We start from the raw sequence: 20,852 nt of genomic DNA, 5'->3' as shown, positions 1-20,852 counted from the left end.
AAAGAAAGAAAGAAAGAAAGAAAGAAAGAAAGAAAGAAAGAAAGAAAGAAAGAAAGAAAAAGAGAAAGAAACCAGCAATATATCAGGCAGCTCTGTAAAGGAACAATGTTCCTTTATTGTATGTGAATCATGTTGCCTAAAGCCCAAGTGAGATGGGCAAAGTCACAGTACTGTAAGCAAGGAGCTCAGGTATGGGGGCGCCTGGGTGGCTCAGTCGTTAAGCGTCTGCCTTCGGCTCGGGTCGTGATCCCAGGGTTCTGGGATCGAGCCCCGCATCAGGCTCCCTGCTCAGCGGGAAGCCTGCTTCTCCCTCTCCCACTACCCCCTGCTTGTGTTCCCTCTCTCGCTGTGTCTCTCTCTGTCAAATAAATAAATAAAATCTTTAAAAAAAAAAAAAAGGAGCTCAGGTATCAATTACTTGAAGATAAGACCTGTCCCTGGGACCAGAAACACACCAAGGGGAAAAGCCCTAGTGAACCCTTGTAGATGGGACTTCTCTCTTTCTTGCTCCTCCTTGAAGATACTAATCCAATTACCAAGTGAACTCTAGCATGGCACCCTCCTCTCAATCACAGGCCAGAACCTGGGAGGAAAGAAGCCCAAGTGAGGGGCCTAGGAAGTTATGCCAACCCTCTGGGGCTACCGATGGACTAAGGCAGGGCCTTAACAGAATAATACAGGTAGCGTGTGATCAGGAACCTTGCTCTCTCTGTCAGCTTGCTCTATTTTGTTCTCCACACATTTGTGCTTCTGTTTGTTCTTTAGTACTTAATCAAGGTTTGCAAAGACCCAGGCTACGTCATCTCTGATAAGAGAACCCAAGAAAAGAGAGTTTCTGCCCACACCTGAACAGGACCATTAAAACCTCTTATATATCTTAAACACTTGATATATATAAACTCTTTAATCTTCGCCACAAGCTATGAAATAGGTACTATCACTCTCCCTATTTCACAGGTGAGAAAACTGAAGCACAGAAAGCATATGTGACTTGTTCAAGGTCCACAGTTGGTAAGTCATGTAGTGGGTATTCAAAATGTGAACACAAAGGAATTTGCATTATCAGAACTGTGGTTATTCTTTCACGAAAGAATCATTTAGGGGGGGCCTCACTGGCCCAGTCGGTTAAGTGTCCAACTGTTGGCTTTGGCTCAGGTCATGATCTCAGGGTCCTGGGATACAGCCCCGCATCAGGCTCCACGCTTAGCCTGGAGTCTGCTTGAAGATTCTCTCCCTCTGCCCCTGCCCCCTCAAATAAATAAATATATCTTAAAAAAAAAAAAAAAAGGAATCATTTGGAGGGAGCTGTTTGGTATTATTCAGTAACAATCTATGTTTATGCAAAGGGTCATGAATGAATTTCTCCTTCCCCTCCCCTCCCCCTCGTCATTACTTCCACCAGCTCTCCTAATCCTGCTTCCACACATGTGAGAAGCTGAGAGATACTAGGCAGTATTTTGATTTAATGCACATCCAAAAACACAGTTATAACTGCTGCCGTCTAAGAGGTGCGTCAAAAAAGAAGTCATCTGTCAGGGACGAAAATTATAAAACTATTAAACTCTAAACCCAGGCAATTTCTTAAAGAAGTTGAATATAGTATTTTTGTGGTTAACTATTCACAAATTAAGAAGAAATATGTTTGCCTTTAACACTGAGGAAGAAATCTCATGAGGAATTTAGTCATTAATAAGTGTGTCTTAGGAATGGTGATTTCTGTGTGCTTTTAGCAACATCAAAAGCACCAGCTCCTTCTGCATCTAGGCTGATCTCTCTTACTGGTGTTTGTGATTTTGCATAATGCAGCAAAATTATTCTAGCTGTTTCCTACCAATCTTGTGTAGAGTATATCTTGCTTTTGTTTACTTCTTTTGAGTGGGTTCATTTAACCATATATAATGAAAACATGAAAACCCCAGCAGCCACACTCACCTGTGATCCAAGTGGTGAATGGAGAGAATAACTCCAGAATTTAAGTGGGTCTGTTTTAGAGTCACCAAAACAGTAAATTCATGTTTATTTCTCAGCTTCTGAAAAAACTGTTCAGCTGTAGCAGTGGATGCTTTTATACTTCTGGGAGTATCTAAAAAAAGAAACATATACTAAGTATACTAGAATTTGGTTTTACAAAGTATCTTTTCTGTGCAAGTCTTTCAAAAAAACATTATCAAGTAACAACTGATAAATACCAAGTTTCAGACTCTTTCAACAAGACTTTATGCTACATAGAACACAGGACAGTCAACCAATTACTGAACTTTCGTTCCAGGAATCTTTTTTCAAAAATGTCCCCTTTGAGGCAAAGAACCAAAGAATCATCTTTGAAGAAGTGTGCTCCCAAGTTTTCTCCTGACATATTTCATCCTGGATACCACAGCCACGTCAGTGTCAACCATGAGCAAAAAGATGTACTTCTTAGAATAGGACCTAAAAGACCATGATAGAGCCATTTAGCTTTTCTGACACCTCATGACGGAAAACTGGCTTTAAATCTATGTGCCACCTTCCACATTGATGTCTTTAGCCAGAAGGTGTGCTATAAATAGATTTTTTAAAAGATCATTGAAATTAGTCACTCTCAGCCTTCTGTGCAGTGGAGGAAACATTAAGATCAAATTGTCTTACCATATTGTTGAAAGAAATACATAGAACTTCATTCCAATGTCCCTCTCTCCGGACTCAGAGAAAGCCTAGCAAAGGAAAGTATGCCCTGGAAGAGCAGAAATTTTGACCCTACACTTCTACCTCATTTAGTCTTGCACTCCAACCTCAGGACCCAGAGGGTATGGGGGCAATATGGATAGAAATGGATTTAGTGGATAGAAAAAACTTATCATTCAAGCCATCTGCGAACTGAGCATAAGGCTCTCCTATTCATAGTACCTGCAAAGCGTTGATGGGAGCCAGAAAAAGTTTCTGTTGTTATCAAATCATCCTCCTCGTTTGTATGCTTTAGACTAGGTAGATTAAGTAACTAGACTTACTTTTGTCTAGGTAGTCTAGGTAACTACTAGGTAAGTAGTTCTCAATGGAAAAACTACCAGCATTTAGAAAGAACAATCCCTCCTCGTGCAAAACTGTCCCATGCATTGCAGAACACTTAACACCCCTGGTCCTGGTCCAGTGAATGCCAACGACACCAGACTCCCAGTCATTATGACAACCCAAAGTTCTCCCACACACTTCCAAGCATTCCCTCAGCAGCAATGTAGCAGAAATCTTGTTGAGAACTACAATCTCGATGAAACAGATTATAGGATTAATCCAAAGTTCCATACCTTTCTAGCCCCACAAATTTATGGAATAAAAATGTAACCACCTGATCTGTGTCCATCACTGGGAATGGACAGACATGGAGAAGTCCTCAAAATACCCATAAAATAGAGGAAGGAACAAATAATCCCAGTTACAATGAAAGAAATGCTGTCATACAGGTAGGTACAAAAGTGTGGACAGATCACAGAGGGGAAAAATAGCCAACATCATGTGGAGGGAAGGCTCTCATAAAACAGATGGCATTTGATCAGGAGTTGCCCAGTAGAAAAGAGAGGGAAAAGCATTCCAGTCATAGGAATAATTTGTGAAAAAGTAGAAAGGTGTAAAAGGGCATGACATGGCTGAAAGAGTAAAGAGCAGCCTTTGCAGGATGGGCCTGGATAGGAAGGCTGGACTGGATAGGCAGGACCTTGTGTGCCAGTGTAATGGACACCTGTTATTTCTGTCACCTTGCTAAAAAAAGACAAAAACAAAAACAAAACAAAACAAAAAAACAAACAGAACAAAAGAAACCCTCTTATTTACCACCGAAAAATGATCCTTCCCCACTCTCAAACACACGACTTCCTCCACACCAATCAGAGCAACACCAAACCCCGTCCGCAGTCATTGATTTTGGAGTGAGCACCTAATCTAGGGCAATGAAGTCAGACCTAGGATATTTGTTCAAAGTTTTAGGAAAAAGAAATTTCTTGTTTCAAAATCAATATTCAGTTCCAATCAATATTCAGAACTCAAAAGCATAACAATAATCTACAGTTTCTGCCATAGTCAACCTAATAGTTTCTCTCCAAGCTCCATCAAGGATAAGATTGGCTATGGATGGGGAATCCATACAATTCTTCCTAGCTCCAAAACGTTCTACTTCCTCAAGGATGCATACAAAATGTAATTCTGTGAGAATAATTCATCTAGTGTTAACTTTTAATCCACTCTAATTTATACACATGTAAATCATTCACAAACCTCATCACTTCATCTTAATTTGATAGATAAAAGCAAGTTAAAATTAAATTATAAATATTTATTATGCTTTCCCCCCATTTCAGGCAGGTAGAGCTTGAGCAGCATCCTTTGTCTTGCTGAACAGGATAATAGATGGGAGATGCAAATGAGAGAAGCAGAGAAAGGACTACACTGAATACAGAAATGAAGATCAGACCCACGGAGAGATTCAAAGATGTGGGCTAGAGAGCTTGAGCTCATCCATTGGGAGAAAACGAGTTTAGAATTGGGCCACAACTGCCTTACAAGTGAAACTTTAGAAAAGAGATGCTTACTGAGGGTTTTTAGCAAGTTTTGTCATGTGGTACGCACAGAAAACCTTCACTAATCTCTATATTATTTTCCACTGTTTTTGGAGTCAGATTTGTGGGGATAGTTGAGAGGCTGTATTATTTGTGTGAGTTTTCTTTGTTATGTTTTAGAGGAAATGATGTGTAAAGATTGACCTTAAGACGAAAGGAAGAAGGATATAAAAGAGTAGATTACATTTGAGTATCATTAATAAAAATGTAAGACTCCATGGTTGAAAACATGGTGAAGGAATCTGTAGGTGAAGAAAACATTTTTTTAAAAATTGATCAATCTGTATTTTGGAAAATTTTCTCTGGTGGCCATGTGGAAAGTTATTTGAAGAAAGAGAAACTCTCACAACTCAGATGATCATTGACTCTTTTGTCAGATTTCACATATTTTAAACATCACATTTTGACATCCCTAAACTACCTTTCCCAAACCAAATCATCCTGTCCAACCTCTCCTCTCAGCCCATTACCTTCCCTTTTTTGCTCCTTCAATGAGGGTAGGGTGACTTGCAGGAAAAGAGGGACCCTCCAACAAAAACATGGCCAGCAGAAGTCCCATTCAGCTCACACTATAGTAACAGGAGAAATAATATTGTTTTTTTTTTTGTTTTTTTTTTTTTACCCATCTTGATTAGGCAAGTTCATTACAGAGAGATTTAAAAACAGACTTGAGTGAACTTCCCACCTGTGTTATGGGGAGGGGCAACATGGAAGGCAGTTTGAGGGAGAAAACCTCATCTGACTTATTATGGCCTCAAGATGGTCTCCTCACCTGGCACCCCCACCCCAGGGGCCCAGGACATAGGTGAAGATTACTTGATTGTGACAGAGAGAGCACCTACAGGACGTACAAATTATGACTGCATCGTATTTTCAACAGAACACGCTCTGTTACCAACCCTCACATCACCCTAATATTATTTAAATCTATTGCTGCCCTTAAAAACATGCTTTTCATAAATTCATTATTCCTGAGTCCAGGAAGGACTTGATGGGGGCCTGAACTCTGTGAGGAGCATCAGAATAAACAGGAGAGTTAGAATTCCAGAGATTTTTAGAAAATAGAATCTAAAGAATTTGGTCACTGATAAAAACACATGCAAAACACAAAAGAAAGAGAAAACTGAAGCTAGGGGCGCCTGGGTGGCTCAGTCGTTAAGCGTCTGCCTTCGGCTCAGGTCATGATCCCAGGGTCCTGGGATCGAGCCCCGCATCGGGCTCCCTGCTCGGCGGGAAGCCTGCTTCTCTCTCTCCCACTTACCCTGCTTGTGTTCTCTCTCTGGCTGTCTCTCCCTGTCAAATAAATAAATAAAATCTTTAAAAAAAAATAAAAAAAAAAAGAAAACTGAAGCTAATCGAATCTAAAGTTTCTAGCTTGAGAGACCAGATGAAGGGAAATGCAATGGGAGCATGATGGTACCCAGATGGGATATCAGTTTTAGCAATGGTCATTCTGACGTGGGAGGGGACGTGCAGGTGGGAGTGTCCAATAGGAGGCGGGCACCTCTCCTGAGAGAGGTCAAGGTTGGCAATACATATTTAGAAGTCATCAGAACATAGTGTCTAAAATCATAGGAATCACAAGAATGAGAGGACAAAAGGATGGACCATGAACAAATCTAAACCTGACACAGAGTAGCGACAACATATATAGCCTATATGCACACATATATAATGCTGCACATCTGCTGCTATACGGTATCCTTCAAAAATGTATAATGATATATTTGTCCCTTTGAACCCACATTTCATTTTTGTTCTCATAAAGCCTTGGAAACTTGACAGAGACAACCATAACTACTTCCTTTTTCAATGAGTAAAACTAGCTGAGGAACAATCCCGTGATTCACCCAAAGGCACCTGGTATGCAAGAGGTTTGACGGGGATGACAATTTCTGGTCCGGTATTCTCTCCACTAAACCGCACTGCCTCCTGAACATGGCATCCTTTATCCAAGCTTAACTGCCACTCACAAACAGAAATGCAAATAAGAGAGCACCAACATAGAAAATAATCCAGAAAAAAAGTAATTATATAAGACAACATTTTTAGTTCCATAAGTGACTAGCTTAGTAGTGATTTTAAGAAAGGTCACTTTGCTCATTTACATTTCTGTTTCTCGATTTGCAAAATTAACATCCCTGCCTTCTATTTTCATCTCAAGGATTATAAAGTGTTCAGAGAGACTTATGAGTTCCCACAATTATTACTATAGACCCAATTCTAGTCTTCACCAGAAAATCAAGTCAAAGAAACCATCATGTGAGAATTAATTTTACTTCATTTTTATCATTTCAGTTTTCAGAATTAGTAATTTAATACAGGTATATGTGAAGCAATTTCTCAACAGGGCCTCCTACTAGGAACCAGACATAGGGAAATAAAGTGTGGTGACTGGCAGAACACACTCTTAACCCAGAAGAATGAGGTTTCAATGCCAGGGAGGCAGATTATTAGCTATGCTTGGCATGTGGTAAACATCATGTGCTGGCTATTAGGATTATATTTATCATTATTACTCTCAAGCAGTGAGACTGTGGAATCCACTAAAACTACCCACAGCCACGATACCCTTGTGGCGATTTCTGAGCTTACTTTCATGCTAAGTATCCCAAACTCAGCCATAAAATATCAGTTTCCGCATTTGGAAATTGGCATAAAAGTTTTTGGCAATCAAATTATTCTTAAAATAAAATCCTGCCTACCACTCTCTAGTTCTACAAAACTATGAATGAACATTTATTTATGGACAAAAATCAATGTAAACAAATTTCTTTTCAATGAAAGTCTGACAGAGGTCATTTCAAATTGCCTCTTCTGAGAAAAACAGGCTGATAACAGTGGCCTTCAAACACTGCTATGAAGCCCCAAAGAAAAACTTATCAACGGGATGCCTGGGTGGCTCAGTGGGTTAAGCGGCTGCCTTTGGCTCAGGTCATGATCCCAGGGTCCTGGGATCGAGTCCCGCGTGGGGCTCCTTGTTCAGCGGGGAGCCTGCTTCTCACTCTGCCCCTCCCCCTGCTCGTGCTCTCTCTCTCTCTCTCTCTCTCTCTCTCACTCTGACAAATAAATAAATAAATCTACAAAAAAAAAAAAGAAAGAAAGAAAGAAAGAAAGAAAAGAAAAAAACTAGTCTACACATCCACACTGGAGCAGGTTTTCCTAACTGGAGAATCGCTTGAGTTTAAAATAAAACTTTCAACGTTTTCCATTTTTATTGTGTGCAGAGCCTAAAAAACCTGCTTAAAAAAAAAAAAACAACTCATGGCATTTTAAAGCAGTTATCAATAAGTAATGAAGCAGTTCAGAGGCGATCTCATCAAAATACTCATTTTTAGTCGTGGGACTACCAGGATGGAGTGATGAGTTCCCAAGTGAATGTAGTCACAATTTTTAGGGATTTCAACAATGTGTTATGTATTCCCCATATACATCGTAGTTAAGGGGAGAAAGGAGAGAGAGAGAGAGACTGGTTTATTTCAAAAATAGACCGGAAATTAATGAAAGTATGTATGTGGTAGCAAACATGGGTGCTTACTGAAAAAGAGAGTCAGACCAGAGCTTCTTTACGTATTTTTGGTGTGTTAGTAAAAGTAAAGAGAAGGGATTTGTCCATCAACCAATAACAAAGAAATCGGCAAGAATTATTTTCTTCTTTTGCCCTTAAACCGCATTACTACAACTGCCATCATGAATCAAATGAGTCTCTGCCACTGACAGGTCCTACCTCATCTGCACTGTATAAAACCTAAATTGATCTCCCCCCACATAACCAGACTAATACAAATACCATGTGCAAATTCAATTACAAAAACAGTCTAATCTCAGGCGTAAGATGGTTGACTTAGAATGTGCCAAAACTCACCAAATGACTTCTTTTTTCAGTCTCTAACTATGAAAGACTGTTGTCTTCTAATTCAGGTTAGAAATATATGGAGTCAGAACTATTAGTATAGTTCCTGTCTGTTGGTCTTACTCCCCCTTCAGTATATCCATGCCTTTACAGTGCAAACTTTCAAGGCAAAGTAATAGTTACAATTTTAAAAGCCATTAAAATCTGATTAACACTATGCAGTTTGCAAAGTCCTTAAACATGAACAATCTCATTTAAGCCTCAGAGCAACTCTGAATAAATGGGATTATTGCTCCACAGTAATAGAAATTACAGATGAGGAAAGAGAGGCAGAGAAGCCAAGACCCTTGCAATCATCACCATACGTGGCTCAAAATCAGAGCTCATTTCTATGAATTTACTCTATTAGAAACTTGTTGGTTTGAAACCTCAGGAGCTTTCCCAGTGATATCTAAACAGGTCCTGCACCGGAGGGCAAGGAGAGAAGGAAGAAAGAGGCAGGCCACTCCAGATGGGAGGCGGCAGGTTTAATATGCAAAGGAACTTACTTACAAGGCTTGCCTTCGGCAGTCGCAAGACACACAGATCTCTCCATCCGCTGGCAAAAATCTTAAATTTATATAGAGGCCTTAACTGGATTCACTCAAGTTATACCAATCCACATGGTCGCAACAATACACTGCTCTCTCACCAATGCATCCCTGACAATGACTCCCACTGTGGGAATGGTGGGCAAACTGTGCATTTCAAGGACGGGGAGGAGGGTAGGAGTCTTTGATTGCTGGCCCAGCTCAAGGGTCAATCTGAGGTCATGTCCTCTCCGTGACCTCCTTCAACAGAACTATCAAAAGCAATTAGGACAGGATAAATGAATGAACGGACCAAATTTAAAACGGCCGAGCCAGAATCCCCACCCAAGCCAATATGTGCTTCCTATAATTACACGGTAGTGCCCTACCAAAGCGATGGTGATGCACACTTCCGGTAAGTAAATAAACCCTGATTTAAAGTTAACTTTTATAAAAATATATTCTGAAGATAAATACACTTTTCTTGATCTTCAGATCAATTTAAGCTTTACAAATCTACAAAACAATTCATATTATATTATCTCTCAGCTAGATACTCTAAACTATTGAGATATAAACTGTAAACCCAAAAGCTTTTTTAAAAGGCAATTTTCAAATGATTCTCCTTAAAAAATTATTGGGCAAAATGTATGAGTAATCCACAACTTTCTAATGGGGCAAACCCACGTCTAATGATGCTGCATCCTCATCCTTTAGCTGTCTATATGTCCCTTACGTTACTAGGTTACCCCAGTGCATACTCTTGGAAAGTTGACTTCCCCTTCTACATTTTATTCCCATTAAACCCCAAAACAATCTCAAAAGTTTCTTTCAAATCAACAGCTAATTATAATTGGATTCAACGCATAATAAGCATATGTACCTTCATGTATTATTTACAAAATTGTTGGCTTAATGTTGTGAAAATCCAATCACAGAAAAACATACACAAATGAATATAATCAGAAATTAAAACATAAGCATCCGCACCATTCAAGAAACAAAAATGAATAGTAGGTTCTACTCCTGGATTTAGCAACTAAATGGTTGATGTTAAGCAAATCATTTATGACTCATATGTTGGAATTTTCATTAATGAAGTAGAACAAAATTTAGTCAGAATGTAGGAGAGCTACAAACAATAAAATGTCTGTAATTTTGAGCTTAAAATTACAGTATTAACATTTTATAATACATAACAGATATGAGTTGTGTAGATTATTCCATTTTGATTGTTTCAAGTCCAGACCAACAAGTAACTTTCTGGTAGTAATTTGGCTTCCCAGGTACATTGTTCTTCAGAGACAGTAGTAGTAATTAACCACTATGAGTATTCTGGTCTAGTTCACTGTTATAATCCTCATTGGAGATTAAAATTAAAATTGGCACTTGAGTTTATAATCAGATTAATGTTTTTGGCTAGTGTGAAGCTGGCCCTCAGAACCTCACCAGTGAAGTTACCAGCTGATTTGTTACCAGCAAAATTAAGAGGATAAGTGAGCTAAACGATATCCCTCTTTATCATCTCTTCTCCCAACCGGAATACTGTGCAAGCTACGACTAAATAGAGATGTTAAGTAAATGAAAGGGATGATGATGATGACAATGACAAGGATGATGATGTCATCTACAATTTTAATATACTGGTCGTATTCCTGGTTGTGTTCCTGATACTGCCTCATTACCCGTAGATAGCAGTCTCAACAATATCATTTGAACATATGTAGCAGACTTAGGAATTGGTAATTTGCTAGATCTTTATTTAAACCAATCCCAAATGTATTATCAAACTGATAGTTGCAAACATACAAAGCCATATCAGCTAATGTCAAAGCCAATGTCTTAAATGCATAAGTAAAATTAAACTCATGGACTATCATACTTTATGAAACATGCTTTTGCCTTGCCATTGAAACCCTGAATAAATGAAAAGCATGAATGTCTTTTAAAAAAAAGAAAAACACTCAATTTTTCACTGGTCTTTTTTCACTGGTCTTACCCTTAGCCGTACATCAAAAGGTTCAAATGCACCTCATACACTGACACCAGTTACTGGTGTATGAGGTATTGCTTAAATTAACAATGTACTCATTTTAACATTAAACTGTATAAATTCATGAACTAGGTCATTTTTCCCTCTTGTAGATTATCCCATATATAGTATATATGTTATATCTTAAATGCACACATAATTACTCTTCATAAGGTATTCATATCAATTAAGAGAATAACTCTAAGTGCAAAAGAGAAATGCACAGATGCTAACTTTTAAAGTGAAAACTGAATCACAAGTTATTCCTTTATTTTGAGGTCTGATCAAATATTCATTCAATCCCTGAGAAGGATAAGAGAGAAAAAAAGAAATATTATTATATATATAAATCTGACTACCTTTTTATCCACATGTGTGCTTGGCTTGGCTCAGCTTTAGTCAAATTATTATTGTAAAAAGAAAAAAGAAAACTAACAGGATCAAGGTGAGATCTCTACTATATATCTTTAACATTTGGTTGATACCTATTAATTGGAAAGAGTAAGGAACAGGGATCTATAATATGCAGGTTTACACATTTATATAAAATGCAAAGGTTATATATCGCGCAACCCCAGATTGCACAAGCAGGTTCTAACGGAATCTTTGCTGAATAGCAAGAGATAGGATGCAGTGCTCCATCAATTATGCAGAGCTTGAAGTGCTGAAATGCACAATTTCATCTTCCACCTAATAGGCCAATTTGACCTGAGACATCAATTTTGGAAGTTCATTCTGCTTTTATCCTTCTTTAATTAGAATAATCAAATTATTTTGGAATAACAAGACAGCAAAAGATCAGTTACCATGATTAATCGCCCTATCAAAATCATGCTACATTTTTTTAAAGATTATTATTTTCACCGCAACAAAGAAAACAGCATTCATTATAAGGTACCAAAGGACACAGAGCACAGAATAGTCAGTTTCTCAATCCAGTTTCTCTAATCCACATGGTTATCTAGCTAGAAACTACATTCCCTAGTTTCCTTTGTAGCTAAGGTGGTCAGGTGACAAGTTCTGGTCAACAGGATGTAGTAGAAGTGATATGTGCTAGAATTCAGATTTTATTATTACAAAGGAAACACAATGCCCTCCACTCTCCTTTCCCTGGGACTGGAACAGGGATATTGAGGTAGTAAGCCAAACTCTTCAATGAGGACGAGGGCAATGTGGGGCCTTGAACAATGTAGCAGAGCTACCCATCGACCCTGGAACCGCTGCCTACCTTGAGGTTGTTATATGAGAGGGAAACAGACATCCTCCTTTGAGTACTTTGAGACGTCCTTCTTTGAGCACTGCATTTGGGGCCTCTTTGTTACAGGAGCTTAGCCTATTCCCTAAGTAATACATCTCCCCAAGTTTCCTATGACTCATCCAGAATGGGGTGTCATTCTTTAAAACAAGGATCAGCAAAATTTTCTGCATAAGGCCAGACAGCAAATTATTTTAGGCTTTATAAGCCACGTACATCTCTGTTGCATATTCTTTCAAAGTTATTTTTGTTTTTTTTTACTATCATTTAAAAATGTCAAAAACATTTTAAAATGTTAAAAAAAAAGTGTTACCTATGGGGCGCCTGGGTGGCTTAGATGGTTAAGCATCTGCCTTCAGCTCAGGTCATGATCCCCAGGGTCCTGGGATGGAGCCCTGCGTCTGGCTCCTGGCTCAGCGGGGAGCCTGCTTCTCCCTCTCCCTCTGCCTCTCCCCCTGCTCATGCTCTCTCTCTCTCTCCCTCTCTCTCTGTATCTCTGTGTCTCAAATGAATAAATAAAATCTTTAAAAAAAAAAAAGTTAGCTCAAGGGGTCATACAAACATAGGCCTCAAACTTGGCCCACAGGACCACAGTTTACTGACTCCTGGAAACAACAAATACAGATATAATTTCCCCTGGATGAAGCACAAGTCTTTTATATCTTTAGTTAGTTATGCTTATGTCTAGAAAGGAAGACCAAAACAGTGTGATAGGAGGCTTAGTGAGAGAAAGTCTAGATGCTGTGCGAGCAGAAAAGGAAGGAGACAAACGCTGTCTGTTAATTTGCCTTCATTGCTGCTGTTGACAGGTAAATTTGGGGGGCACATCCTATCTCCCCTCATTCTGTGATGTCTTCCAAGTTCAGGGATCAATTTTGTGATTCTCCTTTTTAGCACAGCCCATGCAGAAGACAGTCAGTGTGGCCAACTGTGTTGCTCATTGATGGCTTCACCACCTACTTCTGTGCCTTTTAATGACAACGTACTGTTGTCTGCTCAAGCAACTAAGTAAAGGTTACAGATTTATTTTGCCTCAAATATTCCTTCGCATTGCCACCTAGTTTAACATTATGATTTAAAAGGTGGAGTAAATGGCAATTCCAATGAACTAAACTAGACGATATAAAAAATTTGTAATACTTTTATGTATGGGGATTAACATAACAATAAAAAAAAATTTTTTTTTTAAATAAATAAATAAATAAATAAATAAATAAAAAACCATTTAAAGCAAAAAAAAAAAAAAAAATTTGTAATACTTTTATATTGTTATGTATTAAAATTGGGGCGCCTGGGTGGCTCAGTCGTTAAGCGTCTGCCTTCGGCTCGGGTCATGATCCCAGGGTCCTGGGATCAAGCCCCGCATCGGGCTCCCTGCTCAGCGGGAAGCCTGCTTCTCCCTCTCCCACTCCCCCCGCTTGTGTTCCCTCTCTCGCTGTGTCTCTCTCTGTCAGAAAATAAATCTAAAAAATCTTAAAAAATAAAAAAAAATAAAAAATAAAAAATAAAACTAAAGACTCTCTCTCCTTTCTCCTTGGAATATGAACCAGCAAGTCTGCATGGGGATCCTAGATTTATGAGAACTTAGTCCTCTGTAGCATTCAGAGATGAGCATGTTCCTAGAAAAAGGAATGATAGAAGGCCTCAGTTAAGAGCAGATTCAAAACTTTCCCCCCAGATGCTGACAGTGTGGGTTGAGTATTTTCTTAGAAATGTTATAAATTTCTAGAATGTCAGAGAAAATTATTTCTAACTGAATGGCCAGAAACACCTTCCAGAGCCAAAGGAAAGCACTAGACTTGTCTTCTCTCATCTCCACATCTGTTCTGGGGATAGCTGTGTGTTGACCTATGAGGAATGTTTAAAACGTTTACTAAATCAATGTTCTTGTTTTTTTTTTTTTTTCTTTTGTTGTGTAAGATTAGATTAAAAAAAAAACATTCAGGCAAAAAATCTACACAGTGGTCTACAGATAATTTCCCCACTCTATCTTACATTCTTTAAAACAGAGGAGAACCGGCCATTAAAATAATCCGGGAATTATATTGCAATCAGGATTTAACATGTCACCTTCCATGACAATTCTTTTCCTTTTATGACAGCCCATAGCTCTGATCATTTACTATGTACTTTCATTATTTTTCAGTGTAGCACTTTGTGCTGCCTTACATCTTTCTCTGTTTCTTGTCTAATTGCTTTCTCTGCCAGTCTTACATCCTCAGAAAGATCAATTTTAATCTCCTTGAGGGCAAGATCTGTACATTACATCTCTCTCCTCTCCCAATAACTACCAGCAATTATAGCCCAAGACAGAGAGAAGTTCAATAAATATTTGCGGAATTGAGTAGAATGAATTTTCCTTTTCAAAGTTTGGAAGGTAAAACAACATACCTACCTTGGCTGTAAGGGTAAATCACTCTCCTCCCTCCTAATTCTCCATCAAAGCAGGGTTTACAACCTTGGGCTCACTGCACCGCTCTAGGCAACACCTGATCATCTCACACACAAACATAATTTAACCTGCACAAAGGTTTATGGAGAGGTCCTGGGAGGCATGGCCCATACTAATTAACAGGTCCAACTATCTCATTAGTCCAGGCTAGGAAACAATTGTTAGGGTTTAAAATTCTACTTAAACTAGAACACCTGAGGGTAGTTTAAAACAGCTGTTTTCGGAGAGGGGAAAGATGGCGGAGGAGTAGGTGACCCTATTTCAACTGGTCCCCGGAATTGAGCTGGATATCTACCAGACCACTCTAAGCACCCACGAAACCAGCCTGAGATGTAAGAAGATCTGGATCTCTACAAACAGAATATCGCAGGCGGTTGGTTTTGAGGTACGAAGCGGAGAACCCTGATTCTGCGGGCAGATATTGGAGGATAAACGGCGGCGGGAGAGTGCCTGGACGTGGGGATCCTACACCGCCGGTGAGTGACAGCCTCGCGCGCTGCGGACGGGGCACAGACTCACAGACCGGTAGCGTTGGGAAAGAACTTTAGGGCAGCCCCCGGGGTGGAAAACCAGACCGGCGGGGTCGCGTGCACGCGAACCACAGCCCCCCCCCCCCCCCCCCGACAGAAACCGGAGCGAGGGTCGTGCGCACGCGAACTGCAGCCTCCGAGACGGAAACCCGGTGCGCCGGGGTCGTGCCAGTGAACTGCAACCCCCGGGGGTGGAAACCCCAAGCGGCGGAGTCGTGCACGCACGAATTGGGAGCGGCTGGCGGTTTTAGAAGCGCAAAGAGCAGAGACGTGCCCCGACCTGGAGGCAGGACCGGGAGCGCTGCGGAGGGGCGCACAACCCAGGACGCTGCAGTTTATAGCAGCACGGACAGAATCGGAGACAGTGTGGCCTGGAGAGCTCACTGAAGAACAGACTGAGGTCTCTCTGCTCTGAGGCAGAGGGTTGGACACGGTCTCTTCTGCTCTGACTCGTGGAAGAGACGCGGAAAGCCGCCAGGGAAAGGCGCCAGAGAACAAAAGCCCCAAAAACTGATTCCCACTGAGCACATCCCCCCCCACAGGGGGTCAGGGCAACTCCACCCAAACAGGGTTGCATGAGTAACAGTGCGGCAGGCCCCTCCCCCAGAAGACAGGCTGGGAAAACAAGAGGCCAGCAACCCTAAGGTCCCAAGAAAACAGGTGCATCTTGCTTGGGTTCTGGTCAATAATTTCGACTCTATACATTCCCTCAAACACCCATCAACAGAATGACTAGGAGGAGGAGCCCCCAAAACAGAAAAGACTCACAGATTATGACTTATGCTGCAGATTTACAAATGGATGCAGACATAACCAAGATGTCAGAGATGGAATTCAGGCTAGCAATTGTGAAGACAATGGCTAGAATGGAGAAATCAATTAATGGCAACATAGAGTCTCTAAGGGCAGAAATAAAAGCGGAATTGGCAGAACTTAAAAATGCTATCAATGAGATCCGATCCAATCTAGATAATCTAACAGCTAGGGTAACTGACACAGAAGAGAGAATAAGCGATCTGGAAGACAGTATAATAGATAAAAAGGGAAAAGAGGAGGCCAGGGAAAAACAACTCAGAATCCATGAAAATAGAATCAGAGAAATAAGTGACACCATGAGGCGTTCCAATGTCAGAATAATTGGAATCCCGGAGGGAGTGGAGAGAGAGAGAGGGCTAGAAGATGTATTTGAGCAAATCGTAGCTGAGAACTTCCCTAATCTGGGGAATGAAACAAACATTCAAGTCCTAGAGGCAGAGAGGACCCCTCCCAAGATCAAGGAAAACAGGCCAACACCCTGGCATGTAATAGTAAAACTTGCAAATCTTAGAACCAAGGAAACCATCTTAAGGGCAGTTAGGGGGAAGAGATTCCTTACGTACAGAGGGAGGAACATCAGAATAACGTCAGACCTATCCACAGAGACCTGGTAAGCCAGAAAGGCCTGGCAAGACATATTCAGAGTACTAAATGAGAAGAACATGCAGCCAAAAATACTTTATCCGGCAAGGCTTTCATTTAGAATGGATGGAGAGATGCAGAGCTTCCACGACCGGCAGAAGTTGAAAGAATATGTGACCACTAAGCTGGCCCTGCAAGAAATATTAAGGGGGGTTCTATAAAAGGAGAAAAACCCCAAGAGTGATCTACAACAGAAATTTACAGGGACAATCTATAAAAACAACATCTTCACAGGCAACATGATGACAATTAATTCATATCTTTCAATAATCACTCTCAACGTGAATGGCCTAAACGCTCCCATAAAACGGCATGGGGTTGCAGATTGGATAAAAAGACAGGACCCATCCATATGCTGTCTACAAGAGACTCATTTTGAACCTAAAGATACATCCAGACTGAAAGTGAAGGGATGGAGATCCATCTTCCATGCCAGTGGACCTCAAAAGAAAGCTGGGGTAGCAATTCTTATATCAGACAAATTAGATTTTAAACTAAAGTCTGTAATGAGACACAGAAGGACACTATATCATTCTTAAAGGGTCTATCCAACAAGAAGATCTAACAATTGTAAATATCTATGCCCCCAACATGGGAGCAGCCATTTACACAAGCCAACTGTTAACCAAAATAAAGAGTCATATTGATAACAATACGTTAATTGTAGGAGACCTCAATACTCCACTCTCAGCAATGGACAGATCATCTAAGCAGAAAATCAACAAGGAAACAAGAGCTTTGAATGATACATTGGACCAGATGGACCTCATAGATATTTACAGAACATTACACCCTAAAACAACAGAATACTTATTCTTCTCGAGCGCACATGGAACTTTCTCCAGAATAGACCATATACTGGGTCACAAATCAGGTCTCAACCGATACCAAAAGATTGAGATTATTCCCTGCATATCCTCAGACCACAATGCTCTAAAACTGGAACTCAATCACAAGAAAAAATTTGGCAGAAATTCAAACACTTGGAAGCTAAAGACCACTCTGCTCAAGAATGTTTGGGTCAACCAAGAAATCAAAGAAGAACTTAAACAATTCATGGAAATCAATGAGAACGAAAACACATCGGTCCAAAACCTACGGGATACTGCAAAGGCGGTCCTAAGGGGAAAATACATAGCCATCCAAGCCTCACTCAAAAAAATAGAAAAATCCCGAATTCACCAACTAACTCTACACCTTAAAGAACTAGAGAAAAAGCAACAAACGACGCCTAAGCCACGCATTAGAAGAGAAATAATTAAAATTAGAGCAGAAATCAATGAATTAGAAACCAGAAACACAGTAGATCAGATCAACGAAACTAGAAGTTGGTTCTTTGAAAGAATTAATAAGATTGCTAAACCACTGGCCAGACTTATCCAAAAGAAGAGAGAAAGGACCCAAATTAATAAAATTATGAATGAAAGGGGAGAGATCACGACTAACACCAAGGAAATAGAAACAATTATTAGAAATTATTATCAACAACTATATGCTAATAAACTGAGCAATCTGGATGAAATGGAGGCCTTCCTGGAAACCTATAAGCTGCCAAGACTGAAACAGGAAGAAATTGACAACCTGAATAGGCCAATAACCAGTAACGAGATTGAAGCAGTGATCAAAAACCTCCCAAAAAACAAGAGTTCAGGGCCTGATGGATTCCCTGGGGAATTCTACCAAACATTCAAAGAAGAAATAATACCTATTCTACTGAAGCTGTTTCAAAAAATAGAAACAGAAGGAAAACTTCCAAACTCATTCTATGAGGCCAGCATTACCTTAATCCCCAAACCAGGCAAAGACCCCATCAAAAAGGAGAATTTCAGACCGATATCTCTGATGAATATGGATTCCAAAATCCTCAACAAAATCCTAGCTAATAGGATCCAACAATACATTAAAAGGATCATCCACCACGACCAAGTGGGATTTATCCCCGGGATGCAAGGGTGGTTCAACATTCGCAAATCAATCAATGTGATAGAACACATTAATAAGAGGAGGGAGAAGAACTATATGGTCCTCTCAATTGATGCAGAAAAAGCATTTGACAAAATACAACATCCTTTCCTGATTAAAACTCTTCAGAGTATAGGGATAGAGGGAACATTCCTCAAGCTCATAAAATCCATCTATGAAAAACCCACAGCGAACATCATCCTCAATGGGGAAAAGCTGAGAGCCTTTCCCTTAAGATCAGGAACACGTCAAGGGTGCCCACTCTCACCACTGTTGTTCAACATAGTACTAGAAGTCCTAGCAACAGCAATCAGACAACAAAAAGAAATAAAAGGTATTCAAATTGGCAAAGAAGAAGTCAAACTCTCTCTTTTCGCAGACGACATGATACTTTATGTGGAAAACCCAAAAGACTCCACCCCCAAATTACTAGAACTCATCCAGCAATTCAGTAATGTGGCAGGATACAAAATCAATGCACAGAAATCAGTTGCTTTCTTATACACTAACAACGCAACTGTAGAAAGAGAAATTAAAGAAACGATTCCATTTACAATAGCACCAAAAACCATAAGATACCTCGGAATAAACCTAACCGAAGAGGTAAAGGATCTATACTCTAGGAACTACAGAACACTCATGAAAGAAATTGAAGAAGACACAAAAAGATGGAAAAATATTCCATGCTCATGGATCGGAAGAATAAACATTGTTAAAATGTCTATGCTACCCAGAGCAATCTATACCTTCAATGCCATCCCGATCAAAATTCCAATGACATTTTTCAAAGTGCTGGAACAAACAATCCTAAAATTTGTATGGAATCAGAAAAGACCCCGAATCGCCAAGGAGATGTTGAAAAGAAAAACAAAGCTGGGGGCATCACGTTGCCCGATTTCAAGCTATATTACAAAGCAGTGATCACCAAGACAGCATGGTACTGGCACAAAAACAGACATACAGACCGATGGAACAGAATAGAGAACCCAGATATGGACCCTCAACTCTATGGTCAAATAATCTTTGACAAAGCAGGAAAAAAACATGCAATGGAAAAAAGACAGTCTCTTCAATAAATGGTGCTGGGAAAATTGGACAGCCACATGCAGAAGAATGAAACTCGACCATTCTCTAACACCACTCACAAAGATAAACTCAAAGTGGATGAAAGACCTCAATGTGAGACAGGAATCCATCAAAATCCTAGAGGAGAACATAGGCAGTAACCTCTTTGACATCGGCCACAGCAACTTCTTTCAAGATACATCTCCAAAAGCTAGTGAAACAAAAGCAAAAATGAACTTTTGGGACTTCATCAAGATAAAAAGTTTCTGCACAGCAAAGGAAACAGTCAACAAAACAAAGAGGCAACCCACAGAATGGGAGAAGATATTTGCAAATGACACTACAGATGAAGGGCTGGTATACAAAATCTATAAAGAACTTCTCAAACTCAACACCCAAAAAACAAATAATCAAGTCAAAAAGTGGGCAGAAGAGATGAACAGACACTTCTCTGAAGAAGACATACAAATGGCTAACAGACACATGAAAAAATGTTCATCATCATTAGCCATCAGGGAAACCCAAATCAAAACCACACTGAGATACCACCTTACACCAGTTAGGATGGCCAAAATGGACAGGGAAAGAAACAACAAATGTTGGAGAGGTTGTGGAGAAAGGGGAACCCTCTTACACTGTTGGTGGGAATGCAAGTTGGTACAGCCACTTTGGAAAACAGTGTGGAGGTTCCTCAAAAATTTAAAAATAGAGCTACCCTATGACCCAGCAATTGCACTACTGGGTATTTACCCCAAAGACACAGATGTAGTGAAAAGAAGGGCCATATGCACCCCAATGTTCATAGCAGCAATGTCCGCAACAGCCAAACTGTGGAAAGAGCCGAGATGCCCTTCAACAGATGAATGGATAAAGAAGATGTGGTCCATATATACAATGGAATATTACTCAGCCATCAGAAAAGATGAATACCCAACTTTTACATCAACATGGATGGGACTGGAGGAGATTATGCTAAGTGAAATAAGTCAAGCAGAGAAAGTCAATTATCATATGGTTTCACTTATTTGTGGAACATAAGGAATAACATGGAGGACATTAGGAGAAGGAAGGGAAAAATGCAGGGGGGGGGGGG

At 40.0% G+C, this 20,852-nt stretch overlaps 1 protein-coding gene across 4 annotated transcripts in view; it reads right to left on the bottom strand.

Annotated features, from left to right (window-relative positions):
• NELL2 (neural EGFL like 2) overlaps positions 1-20,852 on the bottom strand; it is a 324,370-nt gene that overhangs the window by 267,140 nt on the left and 36,378 nt on the right. For all 4 annotated transcript variants that reach the window (XM_032420483.1, XM_032420482.1, XM_032420484.1 and 1 more), the window contains one exon: positions 1,933-2,083. In XM_032420483.1, coding sequence (XP_032276374.1) covers positions 1,933-2,083 — 151 coding nt within the window. The remainder of the gene's footprint in view (positions 1-1,932; positions 2,084-20,852) is intronic.

Source organism: Phoca vitulina, unplaced genomic scaffold (assembly GCF_004348235.1).
Source record: "Phoca vitulina isolate PV1807 unplaced genomic scaffold, GSC_HSeal_1.0 scaffold23, whole genome shotgun sequence".
Classification (NCBI taxonomy): domain Eukaryota; kingdom Metazoa; phylum Chordata; class Mammalia; order Carnivora; family Phocidae; genus Phoca; species Phoca vitulina.
The sequence above is the reverse complement of the archived record's forward strand: the minus strand, read 5'-3'. Positions and strand labels throughout refer to the sequence as shown.